Genomic DNA, 23,957 nt, shown 5'->3' with positions numbered 1-23,957 from the left:
CATTGGTCAGAAAAGCCAAGCCCAAGCGCCCTGCACTGTGGCAGCCTGGCCGTTTATCAGTGCACCGTCACAGAGATATCGCGCAAAAGAAACCTATAGGATTCTTTTTTATTTCTTCTTCTTTCCATGTGCTGTCATTTTCCCTTTCTCAACTGCAGGACCACGGTAATCTTTTTACCTTATCTCCTACTTCCAATTCGCGCGGCTGTGGCAGACAGGTCTTCTCACGTAAACCGCTGTTCCTTCCTGTGTTTTTCGGAGATTGCATATAATTTCAGATTGCATTTCCACCTCTTGGATATGAGCCACCTTCTCGTGAAATGGGTTACAGAGGACTCACGGGATGTCTATCCCATCACGTGTTTGTCGGATCAAAAAGCGGCTTGAGCTATTGCAAAGAAACCGAGCTCCGTCGGCAGCTTTACCGGTAAAGCGTTTGATATAAAGTGGGACGAGAATAAAGAGCCTGACCGGGCATATTTGGTTGCAGCAGGTAAGTTTAATGGCGTTTACTTCACTTTCAGTGCGGGAATGAGTTTCTTTGTGGAGCACCTAAATGCAAATATATTCACAGTGTGTCAAATGAATTGTGCAAGCTTCGTTGAAGCTGACGTCTCAAGTGGTATGTAGGAGTCTCTCCCGGAGATTGACATTGACTGACAATTCACACTTAGCTTCCGGACGCGAAAGTTCGCGCGCTCGACGACAGCCGGGCTCGTAGCTGTTATTAATTGGCCCCCACTTCCTGCTCCGTAATGCAAAAGCCGTCTTCGTCGCTTATCCCACTTGCAAAACGCGGAGAAATCCACATTATGCTCAGGTGTTCACGAGTTTCGATTCAGACATAGACAGTTCAAGCCCTGCCCATGTCAATCTCTACCGCTCTCCTCTTCCAGCCCTGTTTATCAGCAAGGTGAAAGAGATGAATTGGGAGGGCAACTGATGAAATATCGACCCTTTGTGGAGAAAGCGTGAGCCTGGTGAAGCGTTGCCCCTGTTTAATTAGTGGACTTAATGTAACTTATTGCTGGTTGTCTTCGCATCGTGGCTTCATTTGACAAAAAGCCCTGTCCAAGAGCAGGGCCTAGCTCGAGCTTGCGTTCCTTGCTCGACACTTCCTACTGTCTTTCGTTCGTCTTCGCTGCAATCTCTGAATGGGTTCCTTTCAACCAGGTGACCTCAACAGAATGGAGAAGCTAAGGGCGGAGCTGGCGGCGCACTCAGCGTCAACGCATGTGGCGGATCAGGGGACGACATCAGGGTCCCAAAAGCGCACGTCCTCTGTAAGAACTTGGCTCTCTTCCTCGTCCACGCATGGAATCACTTAGTAAATCACATTAGTGCCTTAGGCACGGAGACAGCAGATTCAGCAGTGCAACAAGACGTTCTTACAGCGCTTCTTAGTTTACCTTTTTTAGTCGCAGAAGGAGGACTGTTGCAGTCACAGAGCTGAAGTGAAGGAGCTCCGTAAGCAGGTGAAGGATCTGAAATCTCGTCTGGATGAGGCTGAGAAGAGGCACGGTTCGTACAGTGCCTGATTAACGGTGTTGCGTCATCACATGTAGCTGTGTCATTCCATGCCAAATCACCCAAAGGTCGTGCTCGACCCCCCTCAGTTTTGCTTCCAAAAATTATCATGGACTCCTTATTGCAAATAAAGATATTTTCCCGAGTTTTACTGGACAATGTTGAACCGTTGTCGATTTAGGCGTGGTCAAAGTTCGTCAGAATCGCGAAAACCATGCTAGGAAAAAAGTTCCCTACTGAGCAGGGTTTTGAGTCTAGGTGGACTTTTGTGACATAGAATGAAAGAGCGTGGCCCTAACATTCTACCAATCTAAAGTTCTCCCCTCGTGTTTCATTTGCGGCCAGCGAAACAGGGCTGCTTTTTCGCGCTGTTTCTTACAACTTTGCGCCTTGCTAAGGGCACTTTTCTCACAAGCTGGAAGGGACAAATAAATTCAGCGTGTTCCGTACCTTCCATACTTCAAAATCGAAGGCCGACCAGACAATACGTTTCGCCCCATTTAATCCCAAATGCCGTACTTTTGGTAAAGTTGGCCGTTTTCAACGCCATTTTTGAAAATGAAGCGGTCGGCCGAGAACAATCCAAATAGATGGAGATGACAGATCAATACCTATACTAAAGCACATAAAAAAATTGAGGAGGTACTTTTTGATTAGGGCGAGAAAATAATTTTTATATCCCATCCACTCTACATATAGTTACGCTGAGCGGCGCACGGGTGGGTCGGGAGGCTTGGTTCGGATAACGTTTTCCCGTGTGGTGAAGTTTACCTATCCCTTATGGAGGACCAAAACAGACTAAGCTATATTCAGCTAAGTCACATCTATGCTACTACCGCGTACTAGCCCTAGACGTTCATGTGGTGCTTGCTAATCTATCCACACTGAACAGCTGGCGGCTGATGATCACCCAAGCAGGCTGGAATGATAAAAACAGTTTATTTGCAATTCAGACAGTCTACATATTTTATTTTCGCGAAGTTTTTTTGAAGTAAAAGCAAAAAGATACCCACGTAAATGAATGCACAACGGTTTCATTATTATTTCATATTTTCTTTTCAAACGTTAAAAAGCAAAGGCGACCATTGGTAGAGTACCTCATTAGAAGTGACCACTACAATTTTCACTGTACGGCGAAAAGATAGGCTGCTCCGACTGGAGTTTCCGTGCGTGCCACGCACTTTCATACCGCAGTCCTTCATTTTGCACGCGCGCATTTGCTGACGTTCCTACTTCGGGCATTGTTCAACACAACGACTTCTGCAAGAAACTTGGAGCAATAACAACCTTTTTGGTTATCCGGCATGCATCACATGTGAGAAAGACGATCATAAACTAATCAGCTCAGCCGCGGATGAGCATCTCCTAAGCCGATTTCAAGGCCATGTGTTAAAGGTTACGTGGATGTACGAGCGCGTTTTTAGACGCTACAATGCAGCAAAAGCTATCCGCTCACAACGTGATCTGCGTTGTTATTAGTCATAAGAAACGCGCATTTGAAGGGATAGTAAGGTTTGCTCATAATGTTTGCTCGTAATGTTCCTTGTGAGTGCGAAAGCATCGCTGTCGTTTCTCATGACTACCACTTTAAAACGCCGCGAATGAAAGACTCTGAGAAACACCCACTAAAAATACTTACCAATGCACTGATAACAACTACACAGTTTATTAAGAAACGGGCTGGCAAAAAAAAGGACATGCTCATATCCGGCCGCAGGACGCGGCTTGTGAAACCTAGGCACGCGATCCGTTCGCGCGCCTCACAGGGAGCAGTCTCGTGCGGCCCTCGCGTAACCATGTGGGACATAAAAAATATTTTCTCGCCCTTATTAAAAAGTACCTTCTCAATTTTTTTATATGCTTTAGTATAGATATTGATCTGTCATCTCCATCTATTTGGATTGTTCTCGGCCGACCGCTTCATTTTCAAAAACGGCGTTGAAAACGGCCAACTTTACCAAAAGTGCGGTATTTGGGATTAAATGGGGCGAAAAGTATTGTGTGGTCGGCCTTTCAAACATGTGATTTTGAAGTATGGAAGGTACAGAACACGCTGAAATTATTTGTCCCTTCCAGCTCGTGCGAAAAGTGCCCTTAGCAAGGCGCAAAGTTGTAAGAAATAGCGCCAAAAAGCAGCCCTGTTTCGCTGGCCGACAATGAAACACGAGGGAAGAACTTGATATTGTCAGAATGTTAGGGCCACGATCTTTCATTTTATGTCACTAAAGTCCACCTAGACTCACAAACAACTTTTTTCGTAGCATGGTTTTCGCGATTCTGACGAACTTTGACCCCGCCTAAATCGACAACAGTTCAACATTGTTCAGTAAAACTCGGGAAAATATCTTTATTTGCAATAAGGAGTCCATGATAATTTTTGGTAGCAAAACTGAGGGGGGTCGAGCACGACCTTTGGGTGATTTGGCCTGGAATGACCCAGCTGTTGGGATGTGTCTGTGATTTACAGGAATCTGTTGGTGATCGCACGAAAGTTATTAAGGTCTTGTTGTAGACACGTAACCATTTTCTCTTGTTGCTTGCGCAGAGGCTGCTAAAATGATCAAGCGTCTAAGCAGGGTTCTGAATAAAGTGCAAGGAAACGTCACAGTGCAGCCCAAAGTAAGCACATTTAAATAACAAAAAGGAGTGCCAATTGGTGGCAGGCTTTCATGCATGTTTTGTTCTTGCTGAACTGAACGGTACAAACGTCGCCCAAGCCCTATGTGAATACCAGGCGACGTAAACATAACGACCCTTGCATGTTTTCCGGTATTTATATGCATAGTTGTGTCTACATGCACTCGTGCTAAATATATAACGGCCGTTCAATAAGACAGTCAACGGTGAAAACAAGAATGAGTCAGCACAACTATTCAGTCATACCGGCGGAAATCAACTCAGTGGGTGGCAGAAATGACTGTGAATGACACCCGGATTTTTACCTTCGTACGACTAACTGCCGCGTTTTTTTTTTGTTTTTTTTTTTTAGACTTGGAGGCACCGTCTTGTTGAACATTTTGCATTTCAGACCACAGTCCGAGGTATCGCGGGTTCATGGTGCACATTAATCCATTCTAACCACGTAAACTATACGCCGTTAACCATGCTGCGAAAACCGTCGTCGGTATTTTCCGAAACACTGCTGGGCTTGAACACGGTTCATTCTCTTCGTTTATTAGTGTATGCTAATGGCCTAAAGTCGGTCACCTCTCAACTGGCTGTCTATGCTTCAGGATACAGACATCGGGCAAGGAGCCACAGTGAACGCGACTGTGCTGGACCGTCTCCATAACACCTTCGAAGGGAACCCTACAAAATTTGCACGGAACCTTTTGAAAGTGGTATTCACAGCGGACGAACTCTGTAACCGTTCCCTGTACGGATTAGCTCCGAATATAAAGAAGGGCGCACCACCGAAGCCGGGGCTCGACAGGAGGAGGCTTGACGCAGTGCTTGGTATGCCGCTTGCTTGCACTCTTGCTCCTTTGAAGTTACTTCTGTAGTTGCTTGACTTGTAGCGATTGTAGTACTATAAGCCTGACCTATAGCTTACCGTCAAATGCACAGGCTCGCATGGCGGGCAATTCGTTGTGTTATAACTCTCCCTTGATTGCTTCTTCCAGTTTACACGTCAAGCAAATTTCACAATTCACTAGTGCCGATAAAAAAAAAGCCTGGCAGCAATGTTGCTTACACTCAAAGAACATAGATGAACAACGGATGGACCAAACTGAATAAAGATCGATGTTCTGCAAATACTGTGTTGTGTTATCCCTCTATAACTAAGGTTCTAAAAACAACGTCTGTATACGCCCATTATTTTCATGTTTATGTGCCCGTTTTCTAACTAAATTGTTTACAGCACGTAACTAGAATTAATCAATTTTTACTACGGGCCACTTACTGAACACCTGTGTAAAATATATCGGGAATAAATAAACGCTCTGTACAAGATGGCAAAAATAATAAAATATATCGGGGTTAAATAAACCTTCTATACAAGTTGACAACAATAATAAAATATATCGGGATGAAATAAACGGTACGTAAAGGACTTAACAAAAAATAATAATACATAACGAATTTCTAGTCACACTCTATGTGGTATGAATATCGGTTTCTGTATACATATGTTATCCATACGTACTCAACAGGCTATATTTTAGAAATAAATATGCTTCATGTACAACTTGTATATATGTTGAGGGCTACAAGAATAGTTCGGTGATCATTTCTAGTCACACTGTATACAATATGCATCTAGTATTCTCTATCTACTACGGATCAGAACATGTCGCCAATTATTCAAAGGGAATATATTGGCACATAAGAGCAACATAGATTTTGTATATAGCTCCATCGTCGTATACCTACAATTCTCTATACTATTTATATAGAACCGAGAAAAGTTTTTTTTCATAAGGGTAAAAACACCATTTTTGATACAGCACTCGGCGTAATAAAGAGTGTATTCTCTCATACACTTTTTAGCACCCTTTTTGCACCCTTTGGTTAACTTTGTGGAATTAAAAAAGGTTTAGCTGCTTAAAAGCGCTTTTTTTTACCCTGAAAGGGTGCTTTTGAATTTACTGTGTATTTGCACCATCGTATGCAGAACGTCATCATAGGTAATAATGCATCGGCATTACTCCATATAAATACTTACGTACCACAGGGTAGCATTTTGGGGCCCTTACTTGTTAACTTCAAAATTAATTATCTCATTAACATCAGTAACAAGCCCGATTTCATAATCTATGGAGATCACGCATATTTCAGAAACTCTTATTTATTTATTTATTTTTATTTATTTATTTACATACCTCAAATGCCAGAGCCATTACATGAGGGGGGTTAAGAGAAAAAAGAGGGAACAAATAGTAAGAGAAACGAACATGAGAGAAATAGCACGCAAACAGTTAAGAAACAAATCATAACAAATACAATATTAGTTGTACAATTACTGTAACCAAAAGCTGCTTGCAGTTTATATAAATAATCAACTCGGCTTGAGGAGTGGTGTGCCATTTGCAAATAATGAGACCCACGATGGAAAAGTTTATACATGAATGAGATTCTCCGTATTTTTCTTCGATTTTCTAAGAGAGGAATGAGCTGCATTTTTTGAAATCCGTGATACTCTGCCGGTCCTATTTGTTATATATAAAGCGGACAGCTTTGTTCTGAATGGACTCAAGCTCATCAATGAGATACTTCTGATAGGGACTCCATATCAGCGACGCGTACTCTAATTTAGAGCGTACGAGTGTCTGATAGGCTAGCAATTTAACTGTGGGTGAAGCTAAATACAACGATCTCCGTAGGAAACCCAATACCTGATTACCTTTATGACATATTTCTGTAATATGATTGTTCCAAGAGAGGTCGTTCGTAATATGCACACCTAGTATTTAAAACTAGCTACATTTTCAATTTCTGTACTATTTAAGTGGTAGTCATACAAAATTCGTTTCTTTGCCCTCGAAAGGACCATACACTTTGATTTTGACACATTCGCCTCCATTAACCATTCATCGTTCATCGCACCAGTTTTGGATTTTCATGAGATCTAACTGCAGTGTCATACTGTCATCTTGACTAACCGATAAAGAACGACATCATCAGCACAAAGCCTAATCCACGACTGAATTGAAGAGGGTAAGTCGTTTACGTAAATTAAAAATAGTAATGGCCCTAAAACCGATCCCTGGGGTACACCTGATATTACCACAGAAGAGTCCGAAAAAGAATTTCCCCACTTAACACACTGCGTCCTGTTCCGCAAATAAGCAGTTATCCGATTAATTACACTACTGTGAAGATTAAGGGTATAAAGCTTTTGAATCAGACGACAGTGAGGTACGCGATCAAATGCCTTTACAAAGTCTATAAATATCGCATCCACTTCGTTACCATTATTAAGAGACGTATATATGTCAGTTACAAATTGAAAAAGCTGTGTCTCGCAGGAAAAGCCACTCCTAAAGCCGTGTTGATTGCTATAAAGTAAATTACATCGAACCAAGTGTTTCATGACAATAGAGTACAAAATGTGTTCGAGTACTTTGCAAGACACACATGTAAGAGATATGGGCCTATAGTCTTCAACGGCTGAAGTATGAGCTGACTTAGGGACTGGTACGAATTGCATGTTTCCAGTCATTGGGAACTACAGAAGTGTCCAAAGACTGCTGAAACAAGATAGCAAGAATCTTGCTTGAAAAGTATCTTGTAAGTTTTAAAATATTTGAAGAGATATTGTCACAACCTGGGGATGATGATAATGGTAAATTATTAATAATCTCAAGAACACCCGAAATCGAAATTATGACTGGACCAACAGTGTACTCGTGCAAAGTGTCAGCAACAAGAACTGGACATGGTTCATTTTCACAAGTAAAAACCGAAGAAAAGTAGTCGCTGCATTTCTTGGCAGCAGCTGTGTCTGCAAGGGGTTGATTGCTGCTATCAGCCATCAGAGGCTTACTCGCACCCGCTTGGCTTTTCACAACTGACCAAAACTTTTTTACTTTCCTTTAAACTTTTTTTCACTTCTTTTAACTTTTTTAAAAACTTTTTTTACTATTTCATGGGAGAAACCCAACATTGCTTGTACATGACGTAAATGTTATTCTACAAAGCTTGCATAAATGGAGTAAATGTAATTAATTAGAAATTAACTCTAACAAAACTAACGCAATTCTTTTTTACCCCAGGCAGGTACTAACACCACATACTGGCGATTTCGTTCGTGGAAGCTCTGTTATAGAAATGGTTGATACGATCAAAACCCTCGGTGTTTATTTCCACAAACATATGTCATGGGGCAGTCACGTTAAACAACTCAAGTGTCACATATTGTTGTGATACTGCTCAAATTTCACTGCTGCTTGTCACTTAAAATCAACATCCACGTATGCAATGCACTATTCTCAACGAAACAAAATTATTGATTTCTTGTATGGGGCAGTACGAGTGTGACAGACTTTATAAAAACTGCATGTGCTTCAAAAGAGCAGTTCGTCGTATAGCTGGCGTGCACTATGTGACCTCTACTGGGTCACTTTTTAAGCACTTCCAAGTCATAAATGTACACTGTCTTTACTCGTATTCACTTGCTATATGTTATAAGCAGGTCATAAATAGCAAGGAAAATGTTCCAAACACGTTTGTGTTCTCATACTTGTACACACCTGCCTAAGTTTCACGATCCCCAGATAAATGGAAAGTTCGTTTTTGGCGCACTACCTTCGGACAATGAATGGTTAAACACGCCATTCCTTTCCTACTGAACACACTTCAACGATATAGCCTAGATATTGAAAATATTAGAAAGAGCGAACTAACAAAATTATTTCTCGCCTGGCAGGGATCTGTTACAGTAGTCTGCTTTTCTATTAATACTTTTATACGTTATATTGCTGTTAACATTGATTGCTATATATCACGTTGATGGGAAATCGATTTCGTTCTTTTCTGCTTGATGCCGAGTGTATGTATGTATGTTTTCTCTATGTGACACAAGAAGCGTACAACTTCTCCTGCATGGCTGTAGAAGGACCCGAGCGCTTCTCAAGCGCTTTTCCTGCCACAACTAAATTTACCCCCCCCCCCCCCACCTTTGTCAAATGAAGATGTCTTTATATTTTACTCGTGCTCCTCTATTACTCCAGAAGAGGAAATAAAGATTTATGTTAATCTACGTATGTTAAAACGAGAAGTTTCGCGCAAGAGGCTGCAGTTCTTCAGGTTTCCAAGAACCTGATGGTTCCTGCACTTCTATAAGTAAACTGGAGAGGTGCATCATCTTGCACGAAAGTTCATATTCTAATAAACCTTAGTTGCTCCTAACCGACCTCAAAATTTCTCGTTCCATTCCAGCACTGTTCTCAGTCGTAGACTTTCAGAATTTCTATTTGCATGAGCAACAATAATGCAATGGACCAACCTTCTGATACTCATTTTCCAGCATGTGACGACATTGGCAGCAACGTCAGCCCAACCTCGGCAAGCGAGTACACCACCACTTCGGAAGCGTATGTGGTGGCGTTTACATAGCTTCGTGTACGTACGTGCGTGCGTTCAGAGGTGAGTACATCACCACCTCAGCGAAGGGTGCAAGAGGAAGTGAATAATGTTTGCTGCGTCTTTATCTTAATTTTATTTCATTTGAACGTTAGTGTCAATTTGATGACATCGTGATGTTCGGTAGTAGAACGGACTAGTACTCAAGTAACCCTTTTTCTTCCTCTTTCTCTTTTGCCTTCATGAGCTCTTCTCTGTTGCCGCATATGCCGTTAATACAAACCTGGAATCGACCAGATAAGCATTAGAGGAAGGGAGGAGTATAAGGCAAGCGAGCTTATGCATATTACCCTAAGTTGACAATAACATTCCCTTGAAGATGACGAACCACACGAAAAGACGACACGAATGGAATTTTCCGCTTGCATCGTCTTTTCGTGCGGTTCCTCAACCTCAAGAAAATGCTATCATCAACTTCAAACATTTGGGTTTATTGTGGTAGCACGCACAGCATGTCACATGACATGACAGAACAAAGGCTGAGTGCTTATACATGAACACTACCGAGCAGTTACTGATGACGTCATCGACATTATCAAAGTAATATCTTTAATTCCAATACAATTCTGGGCATCACTACAGGGCTTGTCAGAACATGACGTTCGGAACATTCTGTGGGTTTTAAAATGACCTTCGGTAACATATACGAAACGAACTTTACAAAATAAAGAAACCGCGGCAGAGGTGGATGTTTACACGCAGTTTATTGCAAGAAAACCTAAACAGCAGGGGAAAGTGAAGAGAAAAGTGAGCGTCCGGAACAGCAATGACATGCAGAAAACCCGACAGTGAAACCTTCTTAAATATTTACAAGCTTTCATGTCGTAGTCTACATTTCTTCAGGTGCAAAACGTTTGTACAAGTTGCACAAACGTATACAAGGAAGGTCCTACGTGAACAGTAAATGGCGAGAGGGAAAAACACAAGCGAAAAAATGTTTGTTATCTACTTTCCTGTATTAAATGCAATGTTCAATACTTCGGGGAAACCTCCAACACTATACGCGAGCGACTCTTTGGACATAAATTTGAAGTTCATAATAAGCGCCAATGTCCAGTTTCGGTACATTTCAATCTCCCTCGATATAATATAGGCACTGATTTGAAAATTGTCGTATTGAAATCTGGTTTTAATACAGATATCAAGTGCAAAAATCGGGAGTCCTACCTAATATGCGAATTTAAATCTCTTCACCCACAGGGCCTAAACATAAGTTTAGGTTCCCTCTATCAATTGATGTACTTCATTCACTTCGTAGTTCATTGAGTTCGTCTTCGTTATCTCAATCGTCGCTTCGTTACATTGCTCTTACCCATTGTTTTGGACTGTTTTGGATACTCCTGCCTCAAGTCAAGATTGGTCACCTTGAGTTCCCCGGAACACGTTTTGTAAGATAATTCACTCACCTCGACCATTTTCTCTCTTTGCCGAAATTCCCCAAACTCCGTCTGTAAACCAAGGTCACATATAGTGACACCATTCGCAAATTCCCATTTTTTTCCCGTTTCTCTTTTTCCCTCTCGATGTACACTGTTCAGGTGGGACCTCCCTTGTATATATCTGTGCAACTTGTAGAAACATTCTGCACCTGCAGAAATGTGGCCTATTACATAAACGCTTGTGAACATTAAAGAAGGCTTCACTGTAGGGTTTTACGCAGAAGAAAACGAAAAGAAAGATCACAAGTAGAAAACGAAGAGAATGAACCACACTTAACCTTAGAATGCGTAATTACACGTTACGAATGAGGAACGGCAGGTAGTGCAATGCAGAAGAAAGGGGACACAAATCAACACCTTCCGGCTGTCGGCTTCAGATTCAACGTGTGCACAGACTACGCCATTGTGAAACATGCCGTTCACCTGACTGGGTGTGTGCGCGAGTGACTGAAATAAATCTATAATTCGGGGTGCTTGTGCATATCTATGAGAGCGACGCTTGGATTCCTCCTATAGTCTCACTGGCAATGCGAAGCTATGGGTTAGAGTCCCACTATTGTCTCCTTTCCATGGCTTGTCTTACTTGTATTATGCTCAGCCTCTACAAGCTTGCTCTAGCTTGCACATTTGGGGCTTCTTCTTTGTCTTTAAGCTTTACATTCCTCAGAGGGTGTTCGCTTCTACACGGGTCAATCTATCTCACGCTTGCACGTTTCGTACGATATTTGACACTTCTGCAAGGTCTCATAAGTGCAAATCATACGTCAACGACATTGGACTTGTATCAAAAGCTACATTACATGTCCTTTCTTAGAGTCGCACACGTGGCCATCTGGAACGGTAGGTTCCATGCAAGTGGTACTTGCTTTCGCGCAGCAGTACATAATACAACGGGAGTTGTCCACAACCTGCAATAAATAGCACAGATGTTACGACACGCCCTTAGCTGATCGCCAATGACTGTCACATTGAAGATATATTGGCGAAACTCCTTCCTGCGCCGTAGTAGTCGCCGCCACCAACTCCCAAAGTGCGTATGACTGCTGTGTACGACATATCCGTGTAGTTCCATGGGCTTGATGAGGATACGCTTAGCTTACGTACAAACTGGTGTCTTCAGATTAGACGGAGCACGCATCTCTACAGGATGTCATATCCACATTATCAAAACTACGCTAGTACCCCTTTCCCCTCGAAAATAACAAGGAGAACTCAGTGAGGCTACGGGGCAAGTAGGATTTTGTAGGGGAAAAGTGGAATGATTCCTTCCAAGAATTAGGTTTGTCTTGCGGCTACGTGTACTCTGCGATCTGGAAGATCTAGAGCACATTCTTCTTCATTGCCCACAGTACCAACTTTCCTGAACCCATAGCTCGGTATTTCGGGCCTCGAAACTAATCGTCACAATCATCTGGTAAGACGTGACTTCAGCCGCAGGTGCGAGCTCACCTGAAGGTTGATCATGCCGCATATTAGCGCACTCACCAGATAACATCACACTTGCTCTGTTGACAAGTGTGATGTTATGCTGTGGGTGCACTAATAGGTGGCATGATCCAGCTCACCGATACGCCATGTCGACCTTCACGTGAGTTCGTAGCCACGACTGAACTCACGCCTTGTCAGATGATTGTGATCGTGAGTTTCGAGGGCCCGAAATTACGAGCTACACCCCAACTATACTTTCCCGGTCTCTCAATCAGCTGGACTTTCGCCCCTCTCTTTCTTTCGCCCCTCTCAGCCCACCAACCCCCTGCCCTCAAAGGTTTTCCGACCTTTTCAGTGACTCATTATTACATTTCCCTTATCACCAGCAGCAATGAGGTAGGCTGTCGCCCTTGGAGATGAAAGCTCCCAATCATCACCACCACCATCATCATCATCAGTATCATCACCATCATCATCAAATAAAGTCGTTGATCTGTTCCTATACACCTGTTTCTGGTTCTCACTTCTGACGGGACTTCTTGGCGAATACTGATCTGGGGGCCTCGTGTCACGCAATAACACACTTAGCCTGATCGCAATCACCAAGAGAGAGGAAGAAACTTAATGCGATTGGCATGTCTGCAAAGATTTTAATCACAATGGCGATGAAAAAAGGGCGGACATTAAAGGGTTGGGAATACCTGTCGTTACCGTGATACCAAAAATTGACTAGCAATCATACCCCGGCGTTTCGGGCCTTCGAGACTCACGATCACGATCATCTGATAAGGCGTGAGTTCGGGCCCTGCTACAATCTCACGTCAAGGTCGACATGGCGTACGGGTGAGCTCGATCATGCCGCATATTAGTGCACTCACCGGATAGTATCCCACTGATAAAAAGATCAAATGTGATGTTATCTGGTGAGAGCACTAATATGCGGCATGATCGAGCTCACCGATACGCCATGTCGACCTTCACGTGTGTTCGTAGCAGGGTCCGAACTCACGCCTTATGAAATGATTGTGATCGTGAGTTTCGAAAGCCCGAAACGCCAAGCTATGGTAGCAATCAATAAAATTGGGACTGCGCCAAAGTTTACACACCCTTTGAGCTGGGTGCTGTTGTTGACGGAACATAATCGCCGGCACCCCTAAGCCGCCCACGTTACACAACTTTTTTGTTTGCCGTAAGAAGTGCTTGATGCGACGAGGGACAACACACATTTATGGTCAGTAAAGTACGTTGAGCAGTTGCGGCCCTGAAACTGGGTGAAATGATTTTGGTGAGGGCAAGTCACGTCTGAGGACCAGGTAGCGTTGGGAAAAGTTTAGGATTAAAGGAAGCTAGATTGTGGCCTGTGGGGAGTAATAAAGTAATTTTCTTTCGAACCGTCGTTGATTCCTGATCACTTTTACGAATCTGTGTGTTCAAAATCCATAAATTTCGCGTCTTTTCACCAATGCACGAATAGTCGGGTACAGAACGCCCGCCAGTTCTGCAAACCCCTGTATCCAGGGTATGAAGGTAACAGTACCATGAAACCAAAGGGATAATTCCCGTAGATGTTCTTGCAGTACTGGTCTAAGGTTACATTTTCGCCAGGCAGTCGCACTGTACGCGGGATGTAGACGGATGTCTCAGCCATAGATGTCAAGCAGTCTGTGTCTGAAGCGCTGTAAGAAAAAAATATATCAATAAATAACAATAGGTCGTGGTCAAACTGAGCATCGGTCGCGAAATTCCGAGATTTCGTTTCCACAACAATCATAGGGCAAACGTTTCTTATATGTTGACAATAATCATGATTTTGCGCAGTAAAAATTCCCAATTCCGTATTAAAATATTGGGAACTCTACATTTTTAAAAAATCCAGAATGATTCGATGTAAAAATGGCTGCAACTCCACCTGGCAAGTATATCTCCAATCTGTAACTCTGAAGCGCTATGAAGATGCATTCGGCAATAACACATTCTGTCTTTGCTTAGGTAGCTCAGCTTTACATACTCCGCAGCATGCCTTTGTTCTGTCAGCTTGCACACATCCTATTACACAGCACAAAAAAAAAAAAAAAAGAACAAGAAGAAGTTGCGCTATCATAAAACGGAACTGTTTTCAAAACCGTCTGCAACAAAAATGGCCTATTATAGAGGTCGATCCCTCTCAACCAGGAAACATCTTCCTCTTTGCGGCGCTAGCTTTTGGACTGGAACAAAATTCCTAGTTTGCTGAAGCTCCGCTCTTCGTCATCCGATGAAACCGGGACTTGGAGCACCAATATGGGGATCTGAGAAATAACCGGACTGTGTTGAGCGGGCTCCTTCTAGAAAAGCGCGGGATGTCCTACTTCGTTGGATAAGCTCTCGACACTCCTCTGGGTGAATGAGCACGTGTTTGTGTAGGGTCAGAGCGTCGAAGTCAATGCTAGTGACATTCGCATTGAAATCTGCAGCGAAGTGCGCAGCAATTTCCGCATTTTGCGTGATTAAGACTGAAATCCCTATGTTTCCGTGGCAAACGAAAATGTACGATAGTAGCTGTTCATCAGTCATTCAACGAATTTTCAGAAGAAGTGAGGAAAAACCGAACGGTAGGTGATAACTTCGCAAGGAACACCGGTAATTAGCATCCGAGATGTATGAGATATCGAGAGATACAGGATGCGTCAAAGGCTACAATGTGCCAAGAAACGTATATCTCTTTATTTTTTTTTTCTTCAGCATCTCAAAGAGTGATAGTAACGGACACGTCTGCGAAGAGGACGAAACCCGAGACAGGGTCGAAAGACACAACACACACATAAAAAACGATCTCAAACACAACAAGCTTTAATGGACGACAAACCCCTATATATGTCGATGGGTAGAAATCCAGCGAACCGGTAGAATGTAGGAAGGGAGTTGCCTCAGGACAGAAGCCGCCGATATTTCGAACAGAGACTGTTCTTCAGTCTCTGTTCGAAATATCGGCGGCTTCTGTCCTGAGGCAACTCCCTTCCCCTATATATGTCGTTCGTTAAAGTTTGCTCTGTTTGAGAAATTATGTGTGTGTTTGTTGCGTCTTTCCTCCCAGTTTCGGGTTTCGTCCTCTTGTCCTCTTCACAGTTATGCACCAGCTACTCAGCACACTTCAACTCTTGTCAAACACACAAGTCGTCCGATTTTAGCCAAATGTAGCATTCTTGACCATTGGCACTTGTAAAATAAATGAATTTTATATGCACATTTTCCGCTCGTGAACCATCTTCGGATTTCCTGAGGACAGACAAATAATATAGCACAGCGAATTTTATCTATGCCAATTTTATCTATAATATTGCACCGCTGAAGAAGTATTCCGCTCCTCACGTTCAGTCAGCTATGCACCGAACGACGGCATTGTACTAAGTTTTTAACGAGAAGTCGTGCAGTAACATATTCAGCAAACTCACAGTAGATGCAGCATCATGGTTTCTTCACTGCATGATGAAAAGGTGTAGTGATTTGGGCCTGGTTTGTTACGGCCCATAATGTGCCCATCCTCGAAATTGCAGTCTTTCGCCTCTCCTGTTCCATCGTGCGGTGATCCCAGTCTGGATGGTGTAGTGGATTCCCGGAGTATAGAATGAAAAATCATAGCAGCTTAACATCAAACTTAGATCACTGAAATGAGTCACAAATTCGGTTTTCGTTTTACTCTGTTATGCTGCGGAGTGTCTTGCAACGAATAAAGTGAGCTCCTGCGCAGAACAACGAGTGCAGGAGACCCACAGACCGTGCGCGTCGCCTCTCTTCCTACCTTTCAAAAATCCTCCACTCGTGAAAAGAGAGCATCGAAGAACGAGAGAACGACGTAACATGATTCCCTGGCACGTGACTTGTGACGTACGGCGGCACAACACAAGCAAGTGTAAGTGGCGCGTGAACTGAGAAGCAAGAGACAAAGAACAAAGACACTGGGCCTCCCTACGTCACGCGAGGATCGTGTCGACCGTCCGCGGCTGCTTTCGCCGTCGGTTATTGTAAATTTGATGGCACAGATGGTTGACAAATTTTGTGTACGTGTTGTGTCTTCTTCCCTGTGTCGGGTTTCGTCCTCTTTGCAGTTATGTAGCAGCTAGTCGGAACCCAGCAACTCTTGTCAAACAGTTATAGCACACCGCAGAGCGAAAATTTGTTGGGTGGTCAGCCGTCATGGATAGGTTGACAAATGAGAAATGGTTACGAGCCATCTTTAAATGTTACCTGATTGTTCCCTTAACACTACGTTGCAACCCGAGAGCTCCAAATTTGAGTTATTCCAAAACCGAAGGCGAAAAATGGGGCCTGACATGCGCGGCTGTTTTCGGCTGTCGTCTGTACTATGGACATGTGCTAACTCCGCTATTTGGGGCGAGACATGCGCGTATACAGGATGTTCCAAAAAACGTGTCATTGAATTATAACACTAATAAAAAAAACTACGCCACCTACAATCACGCGGTCAACGGCATTTGATCTTACTAGGTTCGTACATGATTTTCTGTTATTTTTCCCGAGACGATAGCTCCTCCATATCCCTGCCAACTAAATTTGAGTAAATTAGGCACGCTCTTCACATTCAAGGGATAAAAAAGTAAGCTTTACTTGACAAATTTCCTAGTTAACTTCGCCAAAATTTACTTACGTTACATCACATTCACATCGGGAGGTGGCAAAAACTTAGTAACCACAAATGCCGTTGACTGCATGATTCTAGATGGCGCAGTTCTTTTATTACAATTCAATGACACACTTTCATGGACACTCTGTATACCTTGAGTGCCACACTTGAAACACGGCCCACAGCGGCGCAGTTGGGCGATCCAAAGCAGCAGCATATCCTAGCAGTGCAACACGATGTATGCATGCAAAGAGGGTTTCAGTTCTAGAATGCCACACCTTTCCGACAGAATAGGCAGAAGTTCGATACCGATAAGTAAAGGTATGACAACAACCAGATAATGTGCATACGGTTGTGATTGTTGTGACTATTACAGTAACTGGAGAACTATGGCTCTGATGATACCATAAGAGCCAGCTAAAGTGCAGCATGAAGAAGAAGAACGCTTTTTCCCTTCCCACATTCGGCTTCAAAACCCACAGAGACGACGTTAACGCTAGCGGTTACAGTAATGCATACATTGAAGGTATCCTCTCGTTAAGGTATTCCCGGTACGGAAGTGCTCACGTTGGATTTGCGAGGCCACAAAATGGTAGACCAGCACAGGCTGCGCTGTCTGGGGTTTTCCCTGTGTTTTCCGGCGGATATTCTAGACGAATGTAGGATCCGTTCCCCTAAAGTCGGTCCAGAACGCATACTAATCCCCCAGTTCCCCACACCTTCCTGCTGTCTACTCTCCGTCTCTCCCCGCCTGTACGCTGCTCACAACCGGAGTTGCTTCGAATATGAAAAAGTCAAAACAAAACAAAATGGCAGACATGAATGGTACCGTTTTATGAATGCTCTATAGCTCACTAAATTCGCCTATGCGCTTGAAGTAGTGAAGTGAACCTATAGAGAAACCATACGGTTTTTGCCATTGTACATTTATCCGGTTTTGCGCTCTAGGTGCAGAGAAATACAAAGTGTAAGTTCAACTGCAAACACTGGACGCACTGGACGACATATTTGGCATTTCAACTTACAAATGTGCCAGCTCATGTGCAACATAGTGAACGCCGAAGTAGATGGGCGCCCTGTCCTCAGCAACAGTATAGTGGGAGCCAGGAGTGCAAAGCCCGCCAACGAAAGCCACCCCTGTAAGATGTCAGAAAAGAAAAACAAAAGGAACATTAAACGCCGAAGGCGGCTGTCGCCTCTCAACACAAAATCTGTTTTGTTTAAGAAAGAACAAAAACCGACCTCTGTATTTTGGTGGTTTTCTTTGTTATTTTTATTTGTCATTTTATTTGTTTTATTTTTTGTTCGTCTCTCTATGCCTACTTAATTTGCGTGAAAGTGCATGCGGAGAACAAAAATAATGCAGTCCAACTGCCGTGCGGTGACCTTCATGCATGGTCAGTGATGACGTGAAGGCCGTGGCACAAATATTCCGCACAACAAATACACTGAACTGCTTACAGTGACCTCAGAGGAGAAAAGTGAAACCGCTCTCTAGTTAGAAAGAAAACTCTTCCAAGAGCCCCACAAGCCAGCGACATCACATCTGACCTCTCTCAGCACTTAAAAACAACAACACATCTGAGTGTACATAACGTCTGCTGTGCTTTGAGAGCAGTTGGGCGTAACCCAGGGAAAAAACACCCAGCGGGAAAACGCAGCTCAGACGGCTCCTGAATTGGAAACCGGGTCTCAGCGTATAGAATGACGTCATCGTAGTCCAATTGTTCTCAAAATTAGGATCACGGCCCCCAGGGGGGCCTCGACATGTTCAGCGGCGAGAACTTGACAAAGTTCAGTTTTAGTTCAGAAAAAGTGCTATTCCCGCTGAATACATTTTGGGAGGGGTTGGCAATGAAAGTACGCGCTCTTGAGTACGAAAGGGATGGTGATTCTCCTTCCCTTTGCCACGACATACATATGCGATTCAAAGGACTCAGGAAAAGGTGCTCACGCCAGCACTCGAACCTAGAACTTCCTGAAATTACAAAGTTCTAGGTTCGAGTCCTCGCGTTAGCACCTTTCTCTTCAGCGCCCATCGATTCTTCGGCGTTGGAGACTGATATTGTGTAAGGAAATAGTCTTCGTGGGGAAGGAAAAACCGACTGAGTAAGCGGACAAAGTGAGCAGTATAAACTTCGTAAAGCTCCACTGTCCGCGACCTGTTTATTTTATGGTATACACACTCGTCCCAAGGACGCATGATTCTGGAAATCTACAGTTCCCGGAAACGGGAAGCGCGCCTCTCAGCGATTGGTCTGGAAACTACGTCGTGTCCCACTCCCGACCAGCAGGGCTACTTTCGCAGGCTGTCTCGTCCACCTTTGTCGCCTGCGTCGGCTAGATCTCGTCATTTACATAGTTATGCGAACTTGGCATGCTGCGATGCGTTGATGAAAACAAAGTGCAGATCGGAGCTCAACTTCGAGCCGGAACCGGGAGCTGCTGCGTCGAAAATCTACCTACGTTGTGAGAAATTGTGACAGTATGTATGACAGTCTCTGTTCGAAATATCCGCGGCTCTCGTCTTGAGGCAGTTCTTTTCAAGCTCCAATGTAGGCATTAGGAACAGCCACGTGTAATTATCACATCACAAAGCATCCGGTGCCAAAACACGCTTTGTGCAGTGAAGCCTGAAATACAAATACAAGAATAAATGAATGCCCCCGTTGAAAGGCAGTGGCGGATCGACCGACTGCGGAAACGAACAGTAGCCGCTGTACACGTGACCACATTGCTTGGATGCGCGAAAATATGGTACACCTACACAAAAGGCGTCACAGCCAACACGTTAAAATCGTCGTTTGCTGGCGGGGTAGCTGGTATCCTTCATAGGCTCCATCTGCTACGTTACGTCTCGAAGTGTCACCCGTGTGTACTTCTGGGCGCTAAGGAGGCTAGCGGACGTATCTGACCTGCATCGTCTGTTCATTCGTGGTTGTCCATGCTCAAGCTCCACGTTCAAGCTCAATCCTAGTCCATCCAAGCGAAACGTTTCGTTGACCATGTCGTTCATACACGACCTTGCTTGTCTTCAATCTTTAATTCCATCGACTTCTTGGGTCCTGAAGTAACATCGAAATCCCGACCACCTTGCTGAATAATCATCCATCACATAGTTTTCTCTCACTCGGACAACCCACGATGGTGTGTAAGCTTATATAGATGCTGCCTTGTCAATTGCGGAATATCATAGTTGTCTTGCGACATAAAGTAACTAATGTTATTAGAGAGTCATTCGGGAACCGGTGGAGCACACCCGGTACGATGAGTTGTGAGAAAAGGGAGCGACGTGCATGGTGCTTTACCTCGTGAGGACTATCCTTCCCGGGCGGCGATCATCGTGGCCCCTTCGAGATCACGATCCGTACGCTTCCGATCATTCTCTTTCGGGGACTACTGGACGAAGCCGAAACATAGCTGCCGCCGCCGCGATTTATTACATTAACTTGGCAGCTGTCAAGCTGTCAAGATCGCGTAATGGTACCTCACAAAGGTCCGTTCCTGGGCAACCTCGCCGTGTGTTGATATTTCTGGTTCATCGTTAGTCAGACTGAGGTCAGAAACGCGCCGTAGAAAATATCGGAAAAGACCACTGAGCCATTTTGAACGCCGTTCCACGTGGAGATGTTGTGGTGACTTAGAACTGCTCAAACGTTCCATTTCGTAGATTGAGAGAGATACGTCATCTCTTTAATACAGATATCTCATGGGCCGAATATACGTGTGGGAGTAAGTTTGTTATTGTCCTGTGGAAGATATTTACAGTACACCGCAAAAATGTTTTTCTTCTATTCTAACGAGAGATGGCGTGACACGTGTCGCAGAAGTCGTTCGCCTTAGGTGCCATTCATCGGGAGTGTGTGGAGAAATCCTTTGCGGCGAGTCCCCGATCGGTTCCTTGCGAGTGGACCACGCACCTACGAACCGATCGATCGTATGCACCGCACAAGTTCCCGAAAACTCCGTATTATATATGGGCAGATTACGGGATTCCTTAGAGATTTCTCAACGCTGTTTGCATAGACTTTGTTGGACGTCTCCAGCTAGAGCGTTAGTCATGACGTTGCCCACCTCTGTGTGGCCGACAACGGCGAGCTCTTTCAATAGCTGGAACTGTTTACTGTGAAGAAGGCTGAATGGTGTGGATATGTCTGCAGTAATGCACAGCATTTCCCGCAAATAACCGCCGAAACCCTTATCGAAGTTGCTGACCTATATATTTCGCCACGTATTTACGCCACGTGCGGTTCGCTCTCAGTATTCAGGCTCCGCGTGTCTCGCGAACTGCTTCCACTGAGGCTTTCACGAAGTGAAGTTACGCACCATTCTCCCGCATCTTCCCACAACTTCTCCGCGGCTGTCGCAGATTTGACACCCCTCGCGCCCGCCTCAGACGACGCGCATTCTCGAGCTGCGGTGCACATACTTTTCGCTGATAACTCTACTCGGCGCGGTACGACATCCGGTACAGTGGTCTCTGACCAAAGCAGTTCTAGCCTTCCACAGCAACACAGGTATGACGTACAACCTGTGACCTCAAGTCTTGTGCCGTCACATTAGTCACACGCAATTCTGCGATCAAATCTGCAATTGCACGCAAGTCTGCAATCAGACACATGTTTCCCTTTAAAGTTTGTCCATTCCAACTTACCCAACACGAGTTTTGATTTGAAGGGAACTAACAAACACGAAGATTGTGAGTCCGCCTGTCTGATTGTTTTTGAGTTATTCGTCCTAATTTTTCCTTTTCCTTCCTTGTATTTGGTAATGATAACTTTTACCTTTATTCGCATTCATTCCAAGCACTTACCAGCTACGCTCGTGAGCCATTCCTTCTCCTGTGTAGAATATACCATATCGAGGCTGTGAAAAGAAAGAACAAAAAATGTACTCTTTCGCGCATTGCGAAACGCGTACCAAATGTGATAGCACCTTAGCAGACGAGGAACGGTGCGTGCGCCTGGAATTTTCCTACACCCCTCAAGGGGGTGTAAACTCCCCTTGCTGTGTTGCAAAACCCCCTGGTATTTTTAAAATTGCACGCCTCTAAAGATCCTAGGTATTGGAAAGTGGCGACACTTTTAAATCTGCGGAATCAGTACGACCTCCTTTGTCCCCTTCTGAACCACTCCATTCCCCGCGTCTTCTGAACGATGACTGGCTCAGCGAGCCGTCGTCCGGGTAACGCGCGCGAAGCGTATGTTGTGTTTGTGTTTTTTCGTTGACGCCGTTTTCCCACCGGTTTCATATTTGGAGTGCGTGCACTATTCAGTCTTGCTGTGTGTTTCAGTCGGGTGGCCGGCCCGAAAGTGGATTTCTGGTTTATCGCGATTCCCACAAAGAGCACTGTCCTCTGCGGGGTACTCTGCTTGTCCTATCCCAAGCAGCACACAATACTGGACCCATATTGGCTGGTCATTGGCGATACGGGTCCAATATGGGACCCGTTTCGCCAAGATTTTCCCCATATTGACTAAAAATAGGCAATATCCCAGGCGGAAATTTTCAGCAAGTGGAACCACTTCCAAGTGGTTTATGAAACCTTTCCCACTTTGGAGAACCACTTTGGGAATATCCACTTTAGGGAAAACCACTTGCAAGTGGTTCCACTTTGAGAAACCACTTGCAAGTGGTTTATGAAACCTTTCCCACAATGGGGAACCACTTGCAAGTGGTTGCACTTGGAGGAACCACTTGCAGATGGTTCCACTTCCGTAACCCTCTTATAGTCAGCCACAGACGCCTATTAACTGTATAGCACTTTTATTTCTCATTTTTACACTCGCATCAGGTTTTGAAGCAATGTAAAAGAGCACTGAAGTACAAAGGCAGAAAGAGATACCAAATGAACTGCAACATTTCATTTCAAGCTGTCACGGAAAAATGTTAAATGCACTTATTTGCACTGATGTCATCCAGTATTCCAAGTTTTACATCAAAGGGAGTAATAGACACACAGAAAACTAGCATCAAGAATATCGAAGCTTGTGAAGTTTTGATATTTACTCCTACAATATAATTTAAAAGGCGGTAGTTCACACAAAAGCCAACGGGCAGAGCTACCATGGTACCATGTAATGATGTACCTGACAGATGTTCGCTATTCGGACAGGTCCCAGTTGCAAATGAGTCACGGTGAGCATTTCTGCTAATGAGGAAGCCTGAGAGAAGTCACATGCTTACAGACAGCAGTGACCTGAACTCTGATGTCAGAGCCCGACGGCCAAGAATGACACATAAAAAGTAGAGAACAGTAGTTTCTCTCAACACTCTACAGCAGTGTTGAGCATAAGAAGGAAAAGAAATCTATCTGTCAACTAGTTACACCGTTGGAGATTATGAAAAGCAATAGTGTGCCAGGGGAAATACTGCAGTGTAGTGAGTATAATGGATTATATTATCTGGAGCAAGCATGGAGCGTGACCTCACTGCGTCCAGCCTTTCTTTCTATCCGTGGCACACTCATATTTGGAGAGCTGACGGACAAGGTTTCCTTTCCCGTCTTAAGTTGAATACGAGTATAGTGCGCAATACCGTTTGTGCATGAAGCTATAAAAAATGTCTATCAAAACGCCATAGCTCTCTAACACGACATGTCACCACAAGTCTTTCAAGCAAGGAGTACATGGTGGCAACCTATAAAAGTGTATCCATTGCTGTGTGCACATGCATATTAGTTGGATAGACATTTATTTTTAAAGTAGGATTCCGCAACAAAATCACCACAAAGGTTATGGTATATCCGTAACGTTTGGGATGTCAGGAGCATGTGTATGCAATATCTCGTTCAAGAACTACACAATTTTATTCAAAGAAATTTATTATGAAGCAAGCGCTTCGCCTCTGTTAAGCGT

General features: G+C 44.0%; 1 protein-coding gene and 1 long non-coding RNA gene across 2 annotated transcripts in view; one reads left to right on the top strand and one right to left on the bottom strand.

Moving 5' to 3' along the window:
- Positions 1 to 218: 218 nt before the first annotated feature.
- Positions 219 to 1,513, top strand: LOC135368297 (uncharacterized). Its single transcript, XR_010414740.1, has 3 exons — positions 219 to 493; positions 1,174 to 1,283; positions 1,419 to 1,513. It is a non-coding gene; the product is annotated as an uncharacterized LOC135368297 (long non-coding RNA).
- Positions 1,514 to 9,673: 8,160 nt separating this feature from the next.
- The window catches only part of LOC135378558 (venom metalloproteinase BumaMPs1-like), a 95,220-nt gene continuing 80,936 nt past the window's right edge, over positions 9,674 to 23,957 (bottom strand). The window contains exons 9-14 of the mRNA XM_064611606.1: positions 21,914 to 21,966; positions 18,126 to 18,237; positions 15,911 to 16,051; positions 14,017 to 14,155; positions 11,852 to 11,959; positions 9,674 to 9,835 (exon numbers count right to left, since the gene is read on the bottom strand). Coding sequence (XP_064467676.1) covers positions 9,749 to 9,835; positions 11,852 to 11,959; positions 14,017 to 14,155; positions 15,911 to 16,051; positions 18,126 to 18,237; positions 21,914 to 21,966 — 640 coding nt within the window. The 3' untranslated portion in view covers positions 9,674 to 9,748. The remainder of the gene's footprint in view (positions 9,836 to 11,851; positions 11,960 to 14,016; positions 14,156 to 15,910; positions 16,052 to 18,125; positions 18,238 to 21,913; positions 21,967 to 23,957) is intronic.

Source organism: Ornithodoros turicata, chromosome 1 (assembly GCF_037126465.1).
Source record: "Ornithodoros turicata isolate Travis chromosome 1, ASM3712646v1, whole genome shotgun sequence".
In the NCBI taxonomy this organism is placed as follows: Eukaryota; Metazoa; Arthropoda; class Arachnida; order Ixodida; family Argasidae; genus Ornithodoros; species Ornithodoros turicata.
The sequence above is the reverse complement of the archived record's forward strand: the minus strand, read 5'-3'. Positions and strand labels throughout refer to the sequence as shown.